Source organism: Ranitomeya variabilis, chromosome 1 (genome assembly GCF_051348905.1).
Source record: "Ranitomeya variabilis isolate aRanVar5 chromosome 1, aRanVar5.hap1, whole genome shotgun sequence".
In the NCBI taxonomy this organism is placed as follows: Eukaryota; Metazoa; Chordata; class Amphibia; order Anura; family Dendrobatidae; genus Ranitomeya; species Ranitomeya variabilis.
In genome coordinates, this window is record NC_135232.1 from 67,636,493 (window position 1) to 67,661,373 (window position 24,881).

Genomic DNA, 24,881 nt, shown 5'->3' on the forward strand with positions numbered 1-24,881 from the left:
GATAATTTCTGAGTTTATTTGTGAAAAAAACGGAAATTTGGCAAAAAATTTGAAAATTTCGCAATTTTCACATTTTGAATTTTTATTCTGTTAAACCAGAGAGTTATGTGACACAAAATAGTTAATAAATAACGTTTCCCACATGTCTACTTTACATCAGCACAATTTTGGAAACAATTTTTTTTTTTGCTAGGAAGTTATAAGGGTTAAAATTTGACCAGTGATTTCTCATTTTTACAACAAAATTTACAAAACCATTTTTTTTAGGGACCACCTCACATTTGAAGTCATTTTGAGGGTTCTATATGGCTGAAAATACCCAAAAGTGACACCATTCTAAAAACTGCACCCCTCAAGGTGCTCAAAACCACATTCAAGAAGTTTATTAACCCTTCAGGTGTTTCACAGCAGCAGAAGCAACATGGAAGTAAAAAATGAACATTTAACTTTTTAGTCACAAAAATGATCTTTTAGCAACAATTTTTTTATTTTCCCAGCGGTAAAAGGAGAAACTGGACCACGAACGTTGTTGTCCAATTTGTCCTGAGTACGCTGATACCTCATATGTGGGGGTAAACCACTGTTTGGGCGCACGGCAGGGCTTGGAAGGGAAGGAGCGCCATTTGACTTTTTGAATGAAAAATTGGCTCCAATCTTTAGCGGACACCATGTCATGTTTGGAGAGCCCCCGTGTGCCTAAACATTGGAGCTCCCCCACAAGTGACCCCATTTTGGAAACTAGACCCCCCAAGGAACTTATCTAGAAGCATAGTGAGCACTTTAAACCCCCAGGTGCTTCACAAATTGATCCGTAAAAATGAAAAAGTACTTTTTTTTCACAAAAAAATTATTTTAGCCTCAATTTTTTCATTTTCACATGGGCAACAGGATAAAATGGATCCTAAATTTTGTTGGGCAATTTCTCCTGAGTACACAAATACCTCACATGTGGGGGTAAACCACTGTTTGGGCACATGGTAAGGCTCGGAAGGGAAGGAGCGCCATTTGACTTTTTGAATGAAAAATTATCTCCATCGTTAGCGGACACCATGTCGCGTTTGGAAAGCCCCTGTGTGCCTAAACATTGGAGCTCCTCCACAAGTGACCCCATTTTGGAAACTAGACCCCCCAAGGAACTCATCTAGAGGCATAGTGAGCACTTTAAACCCCCAGGTGCTTCACAAATTGATCCGCAAAAATGAAAAAGTACTTTTTTTTCACACAAAATTTCTTTTAGCCTCAATTCTTTCATTTTCACATGGGCAACAGGATAAAATGGATCCTAAAATTTGTTGGGCAATTTCTCCTGAGTATGCCGATACCTCATATGTGGGGGTAAACCACTGTTTGGGTGCATGGCAAGGCTCGGAAGGGGAGGCGTGCCATTTGACTTTTTGAATGGAAAATTAGCTCCAATCGTTAGCGGACACCATGTCGCGTTTGGAGAGCCCCTGTGTGCCTAAACATTGGAGCTCCCCTACAAGTGACCCCATTTTGGAAACTAGACCCCCCAAGGAACTTATCTAGATGCATAGTGAGCACTTAGAACCCCCAGGTGCTTCACAGAAGTTTATAACGCAGAGCCGTGAAAATAAAAAAATAATTTTTCTTTCCTCAAAAATGATTTTTAGCCCAGAATTTTTTATTTTCCCAAGGGTAATAGGAGAAATTGGACCCCAAATTTTGTTGTCCAGTTTGTCCTGAGTACGGTGATACCCCATATGTGGGGGTAAACCACTGTTTGGGCGCACGGCAGGGCTCGGAAGGGAAGGCACGCCATTTGGCTTTTTGAATGGAAAATTAGCTCCAATCATTAGCGGACACCATGTCGCGTTTGGAGAGCCCCTGTGTGCCTAAACATTGGAGCTCCCGCACAAGTGACCCCATTTTGGAAACTAGACCTCCCAAGGAACTAATCTAGATGTGTGGTGAGCACTTTGAACCCCCAAGTGCTTCACAGAAGTTTATAACGCACAGCCGTGAAAATAAAAAATGTGTTTCCTTTCCTCAAAAATATTTTTTAGCCCAGAATTTTTTTATTTTTGCAAGAGTAACAGGAGAAATTGGACCCCAAAAGTTGTTGACCAGTTTCTCCTGAGTACGCTGATACCCCATATGTGGGGGTAAACCACTGTTTTGGCACACGTCGGGGTTCGGAAGGGAAGTAGTGACGTTTTGGAATGCAGACTTTGATGGAATGGTCTGCGGGCATCATGTTACGTTTGCAGAGCCCCTGATATGCCTAAACAGTAGAAACCCCCCACAAGTGACCCCATTTTGGAAACTAGACGCCCCAAGGAACTTATCTAGATGTGTGGTGAGCACGTTCAACCCCCAAGTGCTTCACAGAAGTTTACAACGCAGAGCCGTGAAAATAAAAAATCATTTTTCTTTCCTCAAAAAAGATGTTTTAGCAAGCAATTTTTTATTTTCACAAGGGTAACAGGAGAATTTGGACCCCAATATTTGTTGCCCAGTTTGTTGTGAGTATGCTGATACCCCATATGTGGGGGTAAACCACTGTTTGGGCGCACGTCAGGGCTCGGAAGGGAAGTAGTGACATTTGAAATGCAGACTTTGATGGAATGGTCTGCGGGCGGCACATTGCATTTGCAGAGCCCCTGATGTGCCTAAACAGTAGAAACACCCCACAAGTGACCCCATTTTGGAAACTAGACCCCCGAAGGAACTTATCTAGATGTGTGGTGAGCACGTTCAACCCCCAAGTGCTTCACAGAAGTTTACAACGCAGAGCCGTGAAAATAAAAAATCATTTTTCTTTCCTCAAAAAAGATGTTTTAGCAAGCAATTTTTTATTTTCACAAGGGTAACAGGAGAATTTGGACCCCAATATTTGTTGCCCAGTTTGTTGTGAGTATGCTGATACCCCATATGTGGGGGTAAACCACTGTTTGGGCGCACGTCAGGGCTCGGAAGGGAAGTAGTGACATTTGAAATGCAGACTTTGATGGAATGGTCTGCGGGCGTCACATTGCATTTGCAGAGCCCCTGATGTGCCTAAACAGTAGAAACACCCCACAAGTGACCCCATTTTGGAAACTAGACCCCCGAAGGAACTTATCTAGATGTGTGGTGAGCACTTTCAACCCCCAAGTGCTTCACAGAAGTTTATAACGCAGAGCCGTGAAAATAAAAAATAATTGTTCTTTCCTCAAAAATTATGTTTTAGCAAGTAATTTTTTATTTTTGCAAGGGTAACAGGAGAAATTGGACCCCAACAGTTGTTGCCCAGTTTGTCCTGAGTACGCTGGTACCCCAAATGTGGGGGTAAACCACTGTTTGGGCGCACGTCGGGGCTTGGAAGGGAGGGAGCACCATTTGACTTTTTGAATGCAAGATTGGCTGGAATCAATGGTGGCGCCATGTTGCGTTTGGAGACCCCTGATGTGCCTAAACAGTGGAAACCCCTCAATTCTAACTTCAACACTAACCCCAACACACCCCTAATCCTAATCCCAACTGTAGCCATAACCCTAATCACAAACCTAACCCCAACACACCCCTAACCACAACCCTAACCGCAACACACCCGTAACCCTAATTCCAACCCTAATCCTAACCCTAATCCCAACCGTAGCCCTAATCCCAACCCTAACCACAACTGTAACCCCAACACACCCCTAACCCTATCCGTAACCCTAACCACAAGCGTAATCTTAACCCTATTTCAAACCCTAGCCCTAATTCCAACCCTAACTCTAATTCCAACCCTAACCCTAAGGCTATGTGCCCACGTTGCGAATTCGTGTGAGATTTTTCCGCACGATTTTTGAAAAATCTGCAGGTAAAAGGCACTGCGTTTTACCTGCGGATTTACAGCAGATTTCCAGTGTTTTTTTGTGCGGATTTCACCTGCGGATTCCTATTGAGGAACAGGTGTAAAACGTTGCGGAATCCGCACAAAGAATTGACATGCTGCGGAAAATACAACGCAGCGTTTCTGCACGGAATTTTCCGCACCATGGGCACAGCGGATTTGGTTTTCCTTAGGTGTACATGGTACTGTAAACCTGATGGAAAACTGCTTCGAATTCGCAGCGGCCAATCCGCTGCGGATCCGCGGCCAATCCGCTGCGGATCCGCGGCCAATCCGCTGCGGATCCGCGGCCAATCCGCTGCGGATCCGCTGCGGATCCGCTGCCAATCCGCTGCGGATCCGCTGCCAATCTGCTGCGGATCCGCTGCCGATCCGCGGCCCATCCGCTGCGGATCCGCTGCCAATCCGCTGCGGATCCGCTGCGGATCCGCTGCCGATCCGCTGCGGATCCGGGGCTGATCCGCTGCGGATCCGCTGCCAATCCGCTGCGGATCCGCTGCGGATCCGCGGCCGATCCGCTGCGGATCCGCTGCCCATCCGCTGCCGATCCGCTGCGGATCCGCGGCCGATCCGCTGCGGATCCGCTGCCTATCCGCTGCGGATCCGCGGCCCATCCGCTGCGGATCCGCTGCCAATCCGCTGCGGATCCGCGGCCGATCCGCTGCGGATCCGCGGCCGATCCGCGTCCGATCCGCTGCCGATCCGCTGCGGATCCACGGCCGATCCGCTCTGTGTGCACATGCCATAACCCTACCCCTAATTACCCTACCCGTAACCCTAACCCTACCCCTAACCCTACCCCTAGTTCTAACCCTAGTTCTAATCCTAACCCTAGAGGAAAAAAAAAAAAAAAAAAAATTCTTTATTTTATTATTGTCCCTATGGGGGTGATAAAGGGGGGGGGGGGTTATTTATTATTTTTTTATTTTGATCGCTGTGATAGAACCTACCACAGCGATCAAAATGTACCTGTAAGGAATCTGCCGACTGGCAGATTCGGCGGGCGCACTGAGCATGCGCCCGCCATTTTCCAACATGGCGGCGCCCAGCGAGGAGACGGACGGACACCGGGAGGATCGGTAAGTATGAAGGGGTGGTGGGGGGGTGGATCGGAGCACGGGGGGGGGGAACGGAGCACAGGGGGGGTGGGTCTGGGCAAGGAGGGAGCGGACAGGAGGACGGGGGAGCCGGCAGGCGGACGGAGGGGACCGGACCCCATAACAGAGGACGGGGGGGGCGATCGGTGGGCGTGGGGGGGGGTACTTCAGTATTTCCAGCCATGGCCGATGATATTGCAGCATCGGCCATGGCTGGATTGTAATATTTCACCATTTTTTTAGGTGAAATATTACAAATCGCTCTGATTGGCAGTTTCACTTTCAACAGCCAATCAGAGCGATCGTAGCCACGGGGGGGTGAAGCCACCCCCCCTGGGCTGAAGCACCACTCCCCCTCTCCCTGCAGATCGGGTAAAATAGGAGTTAACCCCTTCACCCGATCTGCAGGGACGCGATCATTCCATGACGCCACATAGGCGTCATGGGTCGGATTGGCACGGGTTTTCATGACGCCTACGTGGCGTCATGGGTCGGGAAGGGGTTAACCCCTTCATGACCCAGCCTATTTTGGCCTTAATGACCTGACCGTTTTTTGCAATTCTGACCAGTGTCCCTTTATGAGGTAATAACTCCGGAACGCTTCAACGTATCCTAGCGGTTCTGAGACTGTTTTTTCGTGACATATTGGGCTTCATGTTAGTGGTAAATTTAGGTTGATAATTTCTGCGTTTATTTGTGAAAAAAATGGAAATTTGGCAAAAATTTTGAAAATTTTGCAATTTTCACATTTTGAATTTTTATTCTGTTAAACCAGAGAGTTAGGTGACACAAAATAGTTAATAAATAACATTTCCCACATGTCTACTTTACATCAGCACAATTTTGGAAACAAAATTTTTTTTTGCTAGGAAGTTATAAGGGTTAAAATTTGACCAGTGATTTCTCATTTTTACAACAAAATTTACAAAACCATTTTATTTAGGGACCACCTCACATTTGAAGTCATTTTGAGGGTTCTATATGGCTGAAAATACCCAAAAGTGACACCATTCTAAAAACTGCACCCTCAAGGTGCTCAAAACCACATTCAAGAAGTTTATTAACCCTTCAAGTGTTTCACAGCAGCAGAAGCAACATGGAAGTAAAAAATGAACATTTAACTTTTTAGTCACAAAAATGATATTTTAGCATCAATTTTTTTATTTTCCCAAGGGTAAAAGGAGAAACTGGACCACGAACGATATTGTCCAATTTGTCCTGAGTACGCTGATACCTCATATGTGGGGGTAAACCACTGTTTGGGCGCACGGCAGGGCTCGGAAGGGAAGGAGCGCCATTTGACTTTTTGAATGAAAAATTGGCTCCAATCTTTAGCGGACACCATGACGCGTTTGGAGAGCCCCCGTGTGCCTAAACATTGGAGCTCCCCCACAAGTGACCCCATTTTGGAAACTAGCCCCCCCAAGGAACTTATCTAGAAGCATAGTGAGCACTTTAAACCCCAAGGTGCTTCACAAATTGATCCGTAAAAATGAAAAAGTACTTTTTTAAAAAAAAAATAATTATTTTAGCCTCAATTTTTTCATTTTCACATGGGCAACAGGATAAAATGGATCCTAAAATTTGTTGGACAATTTCTCCTGAGTACACCGATACCTCACATGTGGGGGTAAACCACTGTTTGGGCACATGGTAAGACTCGGAAGGGAAGGAGCGCCATTTGACTTTTTGAATGAAAAATTGGCTCCAATCTTTAGCGGACACCATGTCGCGTTTGGAGAGCCCCCGTGTGCCTAAACATTGGAGCTCCCTCACAAGTGACCCCATTTTGGAAACTAGCCCCCCAAAGGAACTTATCTAGAAGCATAGTGAGCACTTTAAACCCCAAGGTGCTTCACAAATTGATCCGTAAAAATGAAAAAGTACTTTTTTTAAAAAAAAAAAAAATTATTTTAGCCTCAATTTTTTCATTTTCACATGGGCAACAGGATAAAATGGATCCTAAAATTTGTTGGGAAATTTCTCCTGAGTACGCCGATACCTCATATGTGGGGGTAAACCACTGTTTGGGTGCACGGCAAGGCTCGGAAGGGGAGGCACGCCATTTGACTTTTTGAATGGAAAATTAGCTCCAATCGTTAACGGACACCATGTCGCGTTTGGAGAGCCCCTGTGTGCCTAAACATTGGAGCTCCCCTACAAGTGACCCCATTTTGGAAACTAGACCCCCCAAGGAACTTATCTAGATGAATAGTGAGCACTTAAAACCCCCAGGTGCTTCACAGAAGTTTATAACGCAGAGCCATGAAAATAAAAAATAATTTTTCTTTCCTCAAAAATTATTATTATTATTATTATTATTATTTATTGTTATAGCGCCATTTATTCCATGGCGCTTTACAAGTGAGGAGGGGTATACATAATAAAAACAAGTACAATAATCTTGAACAATACAAGTCATAACTGGTACAGTAGGAGAGAGGACCCTGCCCGCGAAGGCTCACAATCTACAAGGGATGGGTGAGGATACAGTAGGTGAGGGTAGAGCTGGTCATGCAGCGGTTTGGTCGATCGGTGGTTACTGCAGGTTGTAGGCTTGTCGGAAGAGGTGGGTCTTCAGATTCTTTTTGAAGGTTTCGATGGTGGGCGAGAGTCTGATGTGTTGTGGTAGAGGGTTCCAGAGTAGGGGTGATACGCGAGAGAAATCTTGTATACGATTGTGGGAAGAGGAGATAAGAGGGGAGTAGAGAAGGAGATCTTGTGAGGATCGGAGGTTGCGTGTAGGAAAGTACCGGGAGATGAGGTCACAGATGTAAGGAGGAGACAGGTTGTGGATGGCTTTGTAAGTCATGGTTAGGGTTTTGTACTGGAGTCTCTTGGCAATGGGGAGCCAGTGAAGGGATTGACAGAGGGGAGAGGCCGGAGAATAGCGGGGGGACAGGTGGATTAGTCGGGCAGCAGAGTTTAGAATAGATTGGAGGGGTGCGAGAGTGTTTGAGGGGAGGCCACAGAGCAGGAGGTTGCAGTAGTCAAGGCGAGAGATGATGAGGGCATGGACTAGGGTTTTTGCAGATTCTTGGTTGAGGAATGAACGGATTCGTGATTTTTAGCCCGGAATTTTTTATTTTTCCAAGGGTAATAGGAGAAATTGGACCCCAAATGTTGTTGTCCAGTTTGTCCTGAGTACGAAGATACCCCATATGTGGGGGTAAACCACTGTTTGAGCGCACGGCAGGGCTTGGAAGGGAAGGCACGTCATTTGGCTTTTTGAATGGAAAATTAGCTCCAATCATTAGCGGACACTGTTATGGTTCTCAATGGCAAGAGAACATAGCCCAGCATACATAGGAACTAGCTCTTGGAAGGATGGAAACTCAAACTGACCATGAACTAAACCTGCCGCACAACTAACAGTAGCCGGGTAGAGTAGCCTGCGTTTTATCCCTAGACGCCCAGCGCCGGCCGGAGGACTAACTAATCCTGGCAGAGGAAAATATAGTCCTGGCTCACCTCTAGAGAAATTTCCCCGAAAGGCAGACAGAGGCCCCCACATATATTGGCGGTGATTTAAGATGAAAATGACAAACGTAGTATGAAAATAGGTTTAGCAAAATCGAGGTCCGCTTACTAGATAGCAGGAAGACAGAAAGAGTACTTTCATGGTCAGCTAAAAACCCTATCAATACACCATCCTGAAATTACTTTAAGACTCTAGTATTAACTCATAACATCAGAGTGGCAATTTCAGATCACAAGAGCTTTCCAGACACAGAAACGAAACTGCAGCTGTGAACTGGAACAAAATGCAAAAAACAAACAAGGACAAAAGTCCGACTTAGCTGGAAGTTGTCTGGTAGCAGGAACATGCACAGAAAGGCTTCTGATTACAATGTTGACCGGCATGGAAGTGACAGAGGAGCAAGGTTAAATAGCGACTCCCACATCCTGATGGGAACAGGTGAACAGAGGGGATGATGCACACAAGTTCAATTCCACCAGTGGCCACCGGGGGAGCCCAAAATCCAATTTCACAACAGTACCCCCCCCTCAAGGAGGGGGCACCGAACCCTCACCAGAACCACCAGGGCGATCAGGATGAGCCCTATGAAAGGCACGGACCAGATCGGAGGCATGAACATCAGAGGCAGTCACCCAAGAATTATCCTCCTGACCGTATCCCTTCCATTTGACCAGATACTGGAGTTTCCGTCTGGGAACACGGGAGTCCAAGATTTTTTCCACAACGTACTCCAACTCGCCCTCAACCAACACCGGAGCAGGAGGCTCAACGGAAGGCACAACCGGTACCTCATACCTGCGCAACAATGACCGATGAAAAACATTATGAATAGAAAAAGATGCAGGGAGGTCCAAACGGAAGGACACAGGGTTAAGAATCTCCAATATCTTCTACGGGCCGATGAACCAAGGCTTAAACTTAGGAGAAGAAACCCTCATAGGGACAAAACGAGAAGACAACCACACCAAGTCCCCGACACAAAGCCGAGGACCAACCCGACGCCGGCGGTTGGCAAAATGCTGAGTCTTCTCCTGGGACAACTTCAAATTGTCCACCACCTGCCCCCAAATCTGATGCAACCTCTCCACCACAGCATCCACTCCAGGACAATCCGAAGATTCCACCTGACCGGAGGAAAATCGAGGATGAAACCCCGAATTACAGAAAAAAGGAGACACCAAGGTGGCAGAGCTGGCCCGATTATTGAGGGCAAACTCCGCTAAAGGCAAAAAAGCAACCCAATCATCCTGATCTGCAGACACAAAACACCTCAAATATGTATCCAAAGTCTGATTCGTCCGCTCGGTCTGGCCATTAGTCTGAGGATGGAAAGCAGACGAGAAAGACAAATCTATGCCCATCCTAGCACAGAATGCCCGCCAAAATCTAGACACGAATTGGGTTCCTCTGTCAGAAACGATATTCTCCGGAATACCATGCAAACGAACCACATTTTGAAAAAACAGAGGAACCAACTCGGAAGAAGAAGGCAACTTAGGCAGGGGAACCAAATGGACCATCTTAGAGAAACGGTCACACACCACCCAGATGACAGACATCTTCTGAGAAACAGGAAGATCCGAAATAAAATCCATCGAGATGTGCGTCCAAGGCCTCTTCGGGATAGGCAAGGGCAACAACAATCCACTAGCCCGAGAACAACAAGGCTTGGCCCGAGCACAAACGTCACAAGACTGCACAAAGCCTCGTACATCTCGTGACAGGGAAGGCCACCAGAAGGACCTTGCCACCAAATCCCTGGTACCAAAGATTCCAGGATGACCTGCCAACGCAGAAGAATGAACCTCAGAAATGACTTTACTGGTCCAATCATCAGGAACAAACAGTCTACCAGGTGGGCAACGATCAGGTCTATCCGCCTGAAAATCCTGCAAGGCCCGCCGCAGGTCTGGAGAAACGGCAGACAATATCACTCCATCCTTAAGGATACCTGTAGGTTCAGAATTACCAGGGGAGTCAGGCTCAAAACTCCTAGAAAGGGCATCAGCCTTAACATTCTTAGAACCCGGTAGGTATGACACCACAAAATTAAACCGAGAGAAAAACAACGACCAGCGCGCCTGTCTAGGATTCAGGCGTCTGGCGGACTCAAGATAAATTAAATTTTTGTGGTCGGTCAATACCACCACCTGATGTCTAGCCCCCTCAAGCCAATGACGCCACTCCTCAAAAGCCCACTTCATGGCCAAAAGCTCCCGATTCCCAATATCATAATTCCGCTCGGCGGGCGAAAATTTACGAGAAAAAAAAGCACAAGGTTTCATCACGGAGCAGTCGGAACTTCTTTGCGACAAAACCGCCCCAGCTCCGATTTCAGAAGCGTCGACCTCAACCTGAAAAGGAAGAGCAACATCAGGCTGACGCAACACAGGGGCGGAAGAAAAGCGGCGCTTAAGCTCCCGAAAGGCCTCCACAGCAGCAGGGGACCAATCAGCAACATCAGCACCCTTCTTAGTCAAATCAGTCAATGGTTTAACAACATCAGAAAAACCAGCAATAAATCGACGATAAAAGTTAGCAAAGCCCAAAAATTTCTGAAGACTCTTAAGAGAAGAGGGTTGCGTCCAATCACAAATAGCCCGAACCTTGACAGGATCCATCTCGATGGAAGAAGGGGAAAAAATGTATCCCAAGAAGGAAATCTTTTGAACCCCAAAAACGCACTTAGAACCCTTCACACACAAGGAATTAGACCGCAAAACCTGAAAAACCCTCCTGACCTGCTGGACATGAGAGTCCCAGTCATCCGAAAAAATCAGAATATCATCCAGATACACGATCATAAATTTATCCAAATAATCACGGAAAATGTCATGCATAAAGGACTGAAAGACTGAAGGGGCATTTGAAAGGCCAAAAGGCATCACCAAATACTCAAAGTGGCCCTCGGGCGTATTAAATGCGGTTTTCCACTCATCCCCCTGCTTAATTCGCACCAAATTATACGCCCCACGGAGATCTATCTTAGAGAACCACTTGGCCCCCTTTATGCGAGCAAACAAATCAGTCAGCAGTGGCAACGGATATTGATATTTAACCGTGATTTTATTCAAAAGCCGATAATCAATACACGGCCTCAAAGAGCCATCTTTCTTAGACACAAAGAAAAAACCGGCTCCTAAGGGAGATGACGAAGGACGAATATGTCCCTTTTCCAAGGACTCCTTTATATATTCTCGCATAGCAGCATGTTCAGGCACAGACAGATTAAATAAACGACCCTTAGGGTATTTACTACCCGGAATCAAATCTATGGCACAATCGCACTCCCGGTGCGGAGGTAATGAACCAAGCTTAGGTTCTTCAAAAACGTCACGATAGTCAGACAAGAATTCAGGAATCTCAGAGGGAATAGATGACGAAATGGAAACCAAAGGTACGTCCCCATGCATCCCCTTACATCCCCAGCTTAACACAGACATAGCGTTCCAGTCGAGGACTGGGTTATGAGATTGCAGCCATGGCAATCCAAGCACCAACACATCATGTAGATTATACAGCACAAGAAAGCGAATAATCTCCTGATGATCCGGATTAATTCGCATAGTTACTTGTGTCCAGTATTGTGGTTTATTACTAGCCAATGGGGTGGAGTCAATCCCCTTCAGAGGTATAGGAGTTTCAAGAGGCTCTAAATCATACCCACAGCGTTTGGCAAAGGACCAATCCATAAGACTCAAAGCGGCGCCAGAGTCGACATAGGCATCCGCGGTAATAGATGATAAAGAACAAATCAGGGTCACAGATAGAATAAACTTAGACTGTAAAGTGCCAATTGAAACAGACTTATCAAGCTTCTTAGTACGCTTAGAGCATGCTGATATAACATGAGTTGAATCACCACAATAAAAGCACAACCCATTTTTTCGTCTAAAATTCTGCCGTTCGCTTCTGGACAGAATTCTATCACATTGCATATTCTCTGGCGTCTTCTCAGTAGACACCGCCAAATGGTGCACAGGTTTGCGCTCCCGCAGACGTCTATCGATCTGGATAGCCATTGTCATGGACTCATTCAGACCCGCAGGCACAGGGAACCCCACCATAACATCCTTAACGGCATCAGAGAGACCCTCTCTGAAATTCGCCGCCAGGGCGCACTCATTCCACTGAGTAAGCACAGACCATTTACGGAATTTTTGGCAGTATATTTCAACTTCATCTTGCCCCTGAGATAGGGACATCAAGGCTTTTTCCGCCTGAAGCTCTAAATGAGGTTCCTCATAAAGCAACCCCAAGGCCAGAAAAAACGCATCCACATTGAGCAACGCAGGATCCCCTGGAGCCAATGCAAAAGCCCAATCTTGAGGGTCGCCCCGGAGCAAGGAAATCACAATCCTGACCTGCTGAGCAGGATCTCCAGCAGAGCGAGATTTCAGGGACAAAAACAACTTGCAATTATTTTTGAAATTTTGAAAGCAAGATCTATTCCCCGAGAAAAATTCAGGCAAAGGAATTCTAGGTTCAGATATAGGAACATGAACAACAAAATCTTGTAAATTTTGAACTTTCATGGTGAGATTATTCAAACCTGCAGCTAAACTCTGAATATCCATTTTAAACAGGTGAACACAGAGCCATTCCAGGATTAGAAGGAGAGAGAGAGAGGAAGGCTGCAATATAGGCAGACTTGCAAGTGATTCAATTGAAAGCACACTCAGAACTGAAGGAAAAAAAAAAAAAAAAAATTTTTTAGCAGACTTCTTTTTTCTCTCCTTTCTCTGCCAATTTAACCCTTTGCGGGCCGGTCAAACTGTTATGGTTCTCAATGGCAAGAGAACATAGCCCAGCATACATAGGAACTAGCTCTTGGAAGGATGGAAACTTAAACTGACCATGAACTAAACCTGCCGCACAACTAACAGTAGCCGGGTAGCGTAGCCTGCGTTTTATCCCTAGACGCCCAGCGCCGGCCGGAGGACTAACTAATCCTGGCAGAGGAAAATATAGTCCTGGCTCACCTCTAGAGAAATTTCCCCGAAAGGCAGACAGAGGCCCCCACATATATTGGCGGTGATTTAAGATGAAAATGACAAACGTAGTATGAAAATAGGTTTAGCAAAATCGAGGTCCGCTTACTAGATAGCAGGAAGACAGAAAGAGTACTTTCATGGTCAGCTAAAAACCCTATCAATACACCATCCTGAAATTACTTTAAGACTCTAGTATTAACTCATAACATCAGAGTGGCAATTTCAGATCACAAGAGCTTTCCAGACACAGAAACGAAACTGCAGCTGTGAACTGGAACAAAATGCAAAAAACAAACAAGGACAAAAGTCCGACTTAGCTGGAAGTTGTCTGGTAGCAGGAACATGCACAGAAAGGCTTCTGATTACAATGTTGACCGGCATGGAAGTGACAGAGGAGCAAGGTTAAATAGCGACTCCCACATCCTGATGGGAACAGGTGAACAGAGGGGATGATGCACACAAGTTCAATTCCACCAGTGGCCACCGGGGGAGCCCAAAATCCAATTTCACAACAGGACACCATGTCGCGTTTGGAGAGCCCCTGTGTGCCTAAACATTAGAGCTCCCCCACAAGTGACCCCATTTTGGAAACTAGACCTCCCAAGGAACTAATCTAGATGTGTGGTGAGCACTTTGAACCCCCAAGTGCTTCACAGAAGTTTATAACGCAGAGCCATGAAAATAAAAAATAATTTTTCTTTTCTCAAAAATGATTTTTTAGCCCACAATTTATTATTTTCCCAAGGGTAACAGGAGAAATTGGACCCCAAAAGTTGTTGTCCAGTTTCTCCTGAGTACACTGATACCCCATATGTGGGGGTAAACCACTGTTTTGGCACACGTCGGGGTTCTGAAGGGAAGTAGTGACGTTTTGAAATGCAGACTTTGATGGAATGCTCTGCGGGCGTCAGGTTGCGTTTGCAGAGCCCCTGATGTGCCTAAACAGTAGGAACTCCCCACAAGTGACCCCATTTTGGAAACTAGATCTCCTAGGAGCTTATCTAGATGTGTGGTGAGCACTTTGAACCCCCAAGTGCTTCACAGAAGTTTATAACACAGAGCCGTGAAAATAATAAATGTGTTTCCTTTCCTCAAAAATATTTTTTTAGCCCAGAATTTTTTAATTTTCCCAAGGGTAACAGGAGAAATTTGACCCCAAAAGTTGTTGTCCAGTTTCTCCTGAGTACGCTGATACCCCATATGTGGGGGTAAACCACTGTTTGGGCACATGCCAGGGCTCGGAAGGGAAGTAGTGACCTGTTGGAATGCAGACTTTGATGGAATGGTCTGCGGGCATCATGTTACGTTTGCAGAGCCCCTGATGTGCCTAAACAGTAGAAACCCCCCCACAAGTGACCCCATTTTGGAGACTAGACCCCCCAAGGAACTAATCTAGATGTGTGTTGAGCATGTTCAACCCCCAAGTGCTTCACAGAAGTTTACAACACAGAGCCGTGAAAATAAAAAATCATTTTTCTTTCCTCAAAAAAGATGTTTTAGCAAGCAATTTTTTATTTTCACAAGGGTAACAGGAGAAATTTGACCCCAAAAGTTGTTGTCCAGTTTCTCCTGAGTACGCTGATACCCCATATGTGGGGGTAAACCACTGTTTGGGCGCACGTCAGGGCTCGGAAGGGAAGTAGTGACATTTGAAATGCAGACTTTGATGGAATGGTCTGCGGGCATCACGTTGCATTTGCAGAGCCCCTGATGTGCCTAAACAGTAGAAACACCCCACAAGTGACCCCATTTTGGAAACTAGACCCCCCAAGGAACTTATCTAGATGTGTGGTGAGCACTTTCAACCCCCAAGTGCTTCACAGAAGTTTATAACGCAGAGCCGTGAAAATAAAAAATAATTGTTCCTTCCTCAAAAATTATGTTTTAGCAAGTAATTTTTTATTTTTCCAAGGGTAACAGGAGAAATTGGACCCCAACAGTTGTTGCCCAGTTTGTCCTGAGTACGCTGGTACCCCATATGTGGGGGTAAACCACTGTTTGGGCGCACGTCGGGGCTTGGAAGGGAGGGAGCATCATTTGACTTTTTGAACGCCAGATTGGCTGGAATCAATGGTGGCGCCATGTTGCGTTTGGAGACCCCTGATGTGCCTAAACAGTGGAAACCCCTCAATTCTAACTTCAACAATAACCCCAACACACCCCTAACCCTAATCCCAACTGTAGCCATAACCCTAATCACAACCCTAACCCTAACACACCCCTAACCACAACCCTAACCCCAACACACCTGTAACCCTAATCCCAACCCTAACCCTAATCCTAACCCTAATCCCAACCCTAACCCTAATCCCAACCCTAACCACAACTGTAACCCCAACACACCCCTAACCCTATCCATAACCCTAACCACAAGCCTAATCTTAACCCTATTTCCAACCCTAGCCCTAATTCCAACCCTAACCATAAGGCTATGTGCCCACGTTGCGGATTTGTGTGAGATTTTTCAGCACCATTTTTGAAAAATACGCAGGTAAAAGGCACTGCATTTTACCTGCGGATTTACAGCGGATTTCCAGTGTTTTTTGTGCGGATTTCATCTGTGGATTCCTATTGAGGAACAGGTGTAAAACACTGCGGAATCCGCACAAAGAATTGACATGCTGCGGAAAATACAACACAGCGTTTCTGCGCGGTATTTTCCGCACCATGGGTACAGCGAATTTAGTTTTCCATAGGTTTACATGGTACTGTAAACCTGATGGAACACTGCTACGAATTTGCAGCGGCCAATCCGCTGTGGATCCGCAGCCAAATCTACTGCAGATCCGCAGCCAAATCCGCTGCGGATCCGCAGCCAAATCCGCTGCGGATCCGCAGCCAAATCCGCTGCGGATCCGCAGCCAAATCCGCACCGTGTGCACATAGCCTAATTCTAACCCTAGTTCTAACCCTAATTCTAGCCGAAACCCTAACCCTAAGGCCAGGTTCACACTGCGCTAGCAGCAGCCCGTTCAGCACATACGTTAGCGGGCTGCTGCTAGCGCAAGTGGCGACGTTTGCATCGCGCTAGCGCAGATAGAGCATCTGCTAGCTCTATCTGCGCTAGCAGTGACGGACCCGGAAACGCTGCAGTCCGCCTCTCTCAATGACGGCACATCCCTAGTGCACAGCCATTGTGGGCGTACGCTTGTGATGCGTCCGACATTGCTGTCAATGGCGGCTGTAACGGACTACGTTATACCGCGTTTATGCCACGGTGTAACGTAGTCCGTCAAACGGACTGCTTAGACGCAGTGTGAACTAACCCTAACCCAACCCTAACCCTAACCCTAGTGGGGCAAAGAAAAAAAAAAATTCTTTATTTTATTATTGTCCCTACCTATGGGGGTGATAAAGAGGGGGTTTATTTATTTTTTTTATTTTGATCGCTGTGATAGAACCTATTACAGCGATCAAAATGTATCTGTAACGAATCGGCCGGCCGCACAGCCATGGCTGGATTGTAATATTTCACCAATTTTCATTGGTGAAATATTACTATCGCTCTGATTGAAAGTGAAAGTGAAACGTCCAAGCAGCCAATCAGAGCGATTGTAGCCACGGGGGGGGGGGGGGGCGAAGCACCCCCCCCCCGGGTTAAAGTACCACTCCCCCTGTCCCTGCAGGCCGGGTGAAATTACAGTTAACCCTTTCACCCGGCCTGCAGGAGCGCGATCCGGCCATGACGCATATGCTGCGTCACAGGTCGGATTGGCACAGGTTTTCATGACGCATACGCTGCGTCAAAGGTCGGGAAGGGGTTAAAATCCCTGTTTTATCTGCTGCAGATTTAACAGTTCTCTGAAAGCTGAGCTCGGTATAACCGCGCCCACATCACCGATTGGCCACTTTCTGTGTATACTGTGTATAGTCAGAAAGCTGCCAATAAGTGGTGGAGGCGGGGTTATGCAGAGCTCATGATTACGGAGGACTACATGGCAGCAGGTTTACTAGTCCTAGTTACTAGTGATAATCTCCTGGTGGTAAATCTGTGATTTTATCAAAACAACAGCAAGCAGCCCAGTGAGTGACACATTGCTTGAATCAGTCTCTCTGTCTGCATTATTCTGCTCTCAAATTAAATGTCAAAACGCTGGTAACAGATGTTTTTTAATCTCCATCTGGAGAGAATTTCTTTGAAACATGTAACTTTATATGCTGCTTACAAGATTCAGAGTTCAGACCCTGCGGCAGTAGAAGTGCACACGCTACATAATCAAGGGCAAATCAAGGTCAGTGCTGCAGGAGCTCAGGGTCAACCATGTGAGCTAAGTTGAGTTTTGACATTTTTTCTTTCAGTGTGAAAATCATTTATCATCACTTCCTAACAGCAGCATTCTTGAGCTCTGGCCTATTTGTGAAAACATCTCCCCGTGGACTTCAATGAGCAAAACTGCAAAACTGCAGCAGGAAATAACATACGGTAGTAAAAATCACAATGCTGAACCATAAGGTTCCTGTAGGAAAAGAAAAATTCTAGAAATCTATCCTAGAACAACTTCATTAGCAAAAACCTTAACTGTCCAACATTACGGCTATCTTTACACATTGCGTTTTTGCTGCTTTTTGTGGCTTTTTTATGGCAAGTTTTAGGCTGTGTGCACACGATGCGGATTTAGTGTGGATCCGCAGTGGATTTTTCCGCCAGAAACGCTGCAGTTCCGCACAATGATTTACAGTACAAAGTATATCAATTGGAAAAAAAAAGGCTGTGCTAATGGTGTGGAAAAATCCACATGAAATCTGCTGCGGATAAAAAGAAGTAGCATGCTACTTCTTTTGTGTGGAACTGCAGCGTTTCTGACCCATTCCATTACAGAAACCCGCAGGGGTAAAAAATGCAGAAAATGCTCCGCATAAAATCCGCATCAATTCCGCAACAAAAACGCACAAAATCCGCATATAATCTGCGGAAAATCCGCACCTGCGTTTTCTGCCAGGAGATGCGGATTTTGTACGGAAAATTCTGCACCCCAATCCGCAACATGTGCACATAGCCTTAAGCTGTGTTTTACAGTATCAGCAAGGAATATGAGATTTCAGAAATGTCATGCACATACATGATTTTTTTTTCATGACTGATTTGGAAAACTGCTGCGTTTTTGAAAGCTTCAGCCTGTCACTTCTTTCAGCGTATTTTCACCCATAGAAAGAGATGAGTAAGTGCAAAAATGCAGTAAAAAACGCTGGTATCAGGTTTTGCTGCATTTTTGGTGCAAAAACCTTAAGGAAGTTGTATCATGATTTTTTTTTTGGGGGGGGGCACTAAACTTTAACGGCATGCACAAGAGACAACAAAAATGCAGCAAAAACGTTGCGAATACGCAGCAAAAAATCACAGCAAAACCTGCTTTTTCTAGCTATTTCTTTGAGCAGGTTTTTCCAGAGGAAAAAAAAAAACACAGCAAAAACGCAACATGTAAATGTAGCCTTCTGCAGATTTTGCCACAATTTTCTTTGTGATTGTGATGCTGGTTTGGGGCTCTAAAAGGGTTAATACATGAGCCCAATGTGACAGCAAAAATTGTATTTGTTGTATTGAATAATTATATGAAACTAGATGGTGGCCCGATTCTAATGCATCGGGTATTCTAGAATATGCATGGCCACAAAGTATATTGCACAGCCACATAGTATATTGCCCAGCGACGTAGTATATTGCACAGCCCACGTAGTATATAGCACATGCCACTTAGTATATTGCAGAGCCCTCGTAGTATATAGCACGGGCCATGGAGTATAGTGCAGAGCCCACGTAGTATGTAGCACAGCCCACGGAGTATATTGCACAGGCCACGGAGTATATAGCACAGCCCACGGAGTATATAGCACAGCCCACGGAGTATATTGCACAGCCACGTAGTATATACTCACCTTCCGTCCGCAGCCGTCACCGCCGCATGTGCTGCGCTGTTTCCTGCTGTCGCGGCCGTCATCAATGACCGCGGCCGTCATCCCTGATCGCGGCCGCTAATTTAGTCCCCGGCTTTTGGCCACGGTAGGCCTAACAGCGGCCATGGTCCCAGCCGGCTCCGCCTTCCTCACGGCAACTCCGCCCCCTTTGCAGCGCTTGTGGCCGGGCCTGTACGGAGTGGGCGAGGACTCGCTCTGCATACTTCCTGGCCTCCCCTGCCCTTTTGTCTCCGCTCACTGGCTGGCCACGACCCACGGACGCTAATTTAGTCCCCGGCTTTTGGCCGCAGTAGGCCCAACAGCGCCCATGGTCCCGGCCGGCTCCGCGCTCCTCATGGCGACTCCGCCCCCTTTGCAGCACTTCTGGCCGGGCCTGTACGAAGTGGGCGGGGACTCGCTCTGCATACTTCCTGGCCTCTCCTGCCCTTTTGTCTACGCCCACTCTCTGGCGGCGACAGACAGAAAGACAGACAGACAGAAAGACGGAAGTGACCCTTAGACAATTATATAGTAGATGTGGCTGTCAGCAGGTATAGGAGGAACAGTTCCTCACAAAGGTGCCAGTCTCCTACCTGTCTCCGGCATGGAACTCCGCTTAATGCCGGGGTCACAAAAGTGCAATGCGAGAAACTTGCATCAATACCTGTCACTGTCACCGGCACTTGGGACCGGAGCATGCGGCTACATGTATTTCTATACAGCAGAACACTCCGCTCCGCTGGGTATTGATGCGAGAGACTCTCGCTAGTTTCTCTCATTGCACTCGCAAGTGTGACCCTGGCCTAATGGGGTTGTCCAGGTTTGTGGCTCACATCTGCAGTCACTCTGTATGACTATAGACTTGTGATTCCTAACACCGTGTACAGTGCTCGCTGTCAGGATTCTCTGGTTCTGGGAGTGGGCAGTCATGTGATTGCAAGTTTTATTTGCATACTTCCTGTCCACATTCCGACTAGACATGTTTGGCCTCGCTCAAATCACATAGGGTGGAGGCAGAATTGAACCCCAAGCCTGGAAAACCACATTATCACTCAGGCATCAGTTTTCAGATTCCTCTGGTATGGCTTTCCTTTCTCCGCTCAGGTAGATAACCCCTGGTCCCTCACAAGAAGATGTCATCTTCACAGAAAGAAAAAAAATCTTCCCCTTAATGAGGCAATCCACTCCAGTCGGTACTCTGTCATGCAGGTTTTCTGGTCTCCTTCACCTATGCCAGGGCTCACATGCTACATTTCATGCTGGAGCTTTTACTTTGCTCCACTGTAGACCTAATCATACATTGCTTACTCACTCCCACTTGCTAGCTAACTATGACGCAGATGTTTTTCTGCAGCACAACCTCCCTCTTCCATGCTCACATGTGTCTGACCACTACTGGAGGGAAGAAGTCTCATTGTAGGCTCTCAGGAACACAAACAGAAGGTACTAAGTATGCTTGCGGCATTGATCCCACGCTGACCCATGACACAGCCATCTCACCAGCAACTATAGTGCACATTAACATTTTAAAGGGCACAGTGTAAAATCCTGGCCCTTATTTGATCCTTACCTAACAAACCTAAACAGATACTTGCAATACCCTACAAAGTGCTTAATGACCCACGGGGTATCTTCCATACTATTATTAGACATACGTCAATCACCTGCATCTGTCATGTGGTATTTCAGACATTCAGGTAACTGCAGAGTCCTTTCTTGTAAGAATGTTAGAAAGTTATCTGTGGTGTTACATAGGACTCCAGGTGATTGTAGCGCATAGGACTGCAGGAGACGTAAACACACTCATTTGTAACCAGGTGTTAAACACAAAATCTGCTCCACGTAAAGGTTTTTTCGATCATAGAAACTTATTAAACCCTAGTTTTGTACACCAACGATGGAATTCCGAAAGAGGTCCCACTTGTGGCTAGAACTGAGAGTAGTTACAAAGAGTGACCCTTGCTCTGGAGACCTGTCCTGTCATACATTACACAGACAACCTAGTAAATTTAATGGACCATGAGTAATTCTTTATTTCCTCTGTGGAGGCGCTGCAGAAAAGTGGAACAACAGATTATAGCTGATTGCTAGTGGTCCCAGCAACGTCATGATTAAAAGGAGCTTTCCAACAAGCATGGATTCTCTAAAGTGAAGAAACTTTTTAATAGATCCACTCATAAATTCTTCTGGTCACATAAGAAGACAAGTGCTTGGCTTCTCGTCACAACCCTGTATATCAGACTTACCAGTTGAATGTACTTCATTTTCTGCTGATGGTGCATCATTTTGTGCTGATGGGGAATCAGTCTCTGTGGCTGTAGCTTCAATGGCCTCTGATGGGGCTTCCTTCTCTTTGGCTGGAGGATCACTCTCTGTGGATGATGCTTCAGCTGACACAGATGAAGCTTCGGAATCTGCAGCTGGAGCCTCAGTGTCTGCAGTTGGAGCCTCAGTGTCTGCAGCAGGAGCCTCAGTGTCTGCAGCAGGAGCCTCAGTGTCTGCAGCAGGAGCCTCAGTGTCTGCAGTTGGAGCCTCAGTGGCCACCGATGCAGCCTCATTTTCTGTAGCAGGAACCTCAGAGTCCTTGGATGGAGCCTCATTCTCCACAGATGAAGCTCCACTGTCTACTGCCGCAGCCTCATTCTCTATACTAGCAGCCTCATCAGCCACTGGTGGAGCCTCATCCTCTTTGGGTGGAACCTCGTTTTCTACAGATGGAGGCTTATCAGGCACAGATGGAGCCTCACTATCTTTGCATGAAGCTACGTTGTCTACAGATGGAGGCTCTTCAGCCACAGATTGAGCTTCAGTGTCCACTGGTGGAGCCTCACTCTCTGTAGTTCCAGACACAGTGACATCTGATTCGGCTACATTTTCATTTTCTGTAGGTGAAGATTTACTGTCCCCTGCAGGGGCATCAGTTTCCACTGATGCATCCTTCTCAGGGGATGATGCTTCAGCCTGAGAAGCTGGTATCATGTTACAAGACACGGCTGGTGGAGCCTCAACTTCTGCATCCACACTTGACATTTCTGAAAAAGGAAAAAAGGAAAAGTTAAACACCAATGTCCTCAATATATCTTATATTAATTCACATGTTGATGGATCAAAAAATGCTAAGGTAATTCCAGGCCGTTCTTGATGATCACACAGTTACATACATTACAAAAGTGATCAGATCCATCAAGTTGAACCTTTCTCGATCAATTGTATATAATCTCTTGATTATTTGTAACCCTCAATATGATTTGCTATGAAAAAAGCATCCAGCCTCTTTCTAAGGCCGGGGTCACACTTGCAACTGCGATGCGAGAAACTCGGTCACGAATACCCTGCACTGCCGCCGTCACTCAGGACCGGAGTGTGCGCCTACGTATATTTCTATGCAACTGAACGCTCCGGTCCCGAGTGCTGGCGGCAGTGCCGGGTATTGATGCGAGTTTCTCGCATTGCAGTTGCAAGTGTGACCGCGGCCTAAATGCCAATATAGTATCTGCCATTACTATAATGGGTACAAGGCTTGCAGTCACACCCAGGTCCTGGACCATAGTGGGGGCCAAAAGATCTTTTTGGCCCATATGAAAACAGTAATGATTGGGGGTCATTGTCATATGTTTTTGCATTGGAGCTTATAAGCTTCAATTTACAGTGTAAATTTTACACCATTCTACCTCTTGCAATTGGTCATTACACAGTCTGACATGTCTAACTGTAAATAACTTTTCTAACCTCTCATTATAGGAGAGACCTTCCATACCATGTAATAATCTAAATGCCACCTATGAACTGACTCTAGCCTTGCAATATTATTTTTAGAATGTGGAGCCCAAAACTGGATCCCATGTTCTAGATGTGGCCTCACAAGTGATTTATAGAGGGGTAACAATACATTAGAGCCACAAAATGTACACCCTAAAATCTTGTTTGCTTTTGCAGCTGCTGCCTGGCATTGATTACTGCTGCTCAGCTTATTGGTACGTGGAATATCCAAGTCCTTCTCCTGTTCTGTAGTCCTAAGTAGATTTCCATTTAATGTGTATGCAGCAATACAATTACTGCAGCCTTGGTGCATTACTTTACATTTACCGACTTCAAAAGGATAAATAAACTTTCAAGTAACTCTTCAGAATAAGTTGTCCTTTCTGCGTACATGAGGAATCACCTTATTTCTGAACATTATGACTTGTGTCCTGCTGCATTTCCAGTAGTTTTACCCTCTGCAGGATCTACCTCTTAATTTGCAGTTGAATCTGAGCTGGTGGAAGAAGACTAGTTGCCATGATGCTTCCCATACACAGCACTGCACACATCTACTGAACGGTGTACATGTGAATCCAGCTTTAGGGTGAGATAAAAGATGTAGCAGGCGATGGGCTGTACACTATGGAATTAAAAATCGCTCTCTTCATCAGAACTGATTAGGAGTTTTAATAAAAGGTAAATTGCACAGTGTTTTTTGCAAATGTACCTATTTATGAACTTGAGACAAACCTTTTAACCATTTTTTTTACCACTATTCATACAGTGTCCTCTAGTCCCAGATTCCGAATTATTCTCTCACACATCACAGAACATAATAAATGGTATAATACACACATGGGTACAAGAATTATAGCATAACTTATGTAACCAGGTAAAATTTCTATTGCGACAGGGGCCAGGACCGCAGAGTCCTTTTTTGTAAAGATGTTCGAGGGGTATCACCGTGTTATCTGTGGTGTTACATAGGACTGCAGGTCACATCTAGTACATTATTTGTACTCCATGCTATCACTGTTATTTGTGATGTTACATAGGACTGCAAATAACCTCTATCAAAAGCAAAATTCTGCTATATTAAATAATATATTTAAATATTAAATATATAAATTATCATTTAGTTTGATGAGCGAGTTCTTGGATTTTTGCTAATACTATATAAGTGATATGTTGTCACACTGGACAGTCAGCATATACCGTAAGTGTGGATATGGATCTATTCTCTATGGACACCCCAGCCCTCTTTTTCCCTCAATTCCATCCTTCGCCCTTACCTTGTGTGGCTTGGGAACTGCTCTGCTGGGAGAGGTTGATGTCCGCACAGTCTATAAGGTCGTACACTGGAAGGAGGATTGTGCACAAGGAATCATATAGCTGGGTGTGTCAGGAGAGTCACTGCCCTGATTAGACTGCCTCGGGCATGAAATGGTTAAAAGGGAAAATATACTTCGTTACTGAATCTGAACTTCAGCTATTGAAGATGCAAAAACTTTATGAGTGGTAACATGAGCCATAAAGATCTGCACAGCACTACATTCCTCACATTATTAGGTGATGTATCTAAGACTCTCATATGTGATAATGGGATACCCATTATGTAATATACACTGCTCGCAAAAATAAAGGGAACACTAAAATCCCATATACTAGATATCACTGAATGAAATATTCCAGTTGCAAACCTTTATTCGTTTCATTACGCATTACGGAATGCGTTGAGAACAATAAAACATAAAAATGATTCAATGTAAATCAAAATTAATATCCCATGGAGTTCTGGAGTTGGAATGATGCTCAAAATCAAAGTGGAAAATCAAATT

General features: G+C 45.6%; 1 protein-coding gene across 3 annotated transcripts in view; it reads right to left on the minus strand.

The window, feature by feature from the left end:
• The window catches only part of LOC143805480 (uncharacterized), a 37,654-nt gene extending 13,185 nt beyond the window's left edge, over positions 1 to 24,469 (minus strand). Inside the window, exons 1-3 of one of the 3 annotated variants that reach the window (XM_077284912.1) lie at positions 24,336 to 24,469; positions 21,814 to 22,334; positions 21,549 to 21,729 (exon numbers count right to left, since the gene is read on the minus strand). In XM_077284912.1, the coding sequence (XP_077141027.1) occupies positions 21,549 to 21,729; positions 21,814 to 22,332 (700 nt within the window). In that variant the 5' untranslated portion in view covers positions 22,333 to 22,334; positions 24,336 to 24,469. Of the gene's footprint in view, positions 1 to 21,548; positions 22,335 to 24,335 lie in introns of all 3 variants that reach the window. The other 2 variants (XM_077284922.1, XM_077284903.1) reach the window with 2 other exon arrangements.
• Between the last annotated feature and the right edge of the window lie 412 nt (positions 24,470 to 24,881).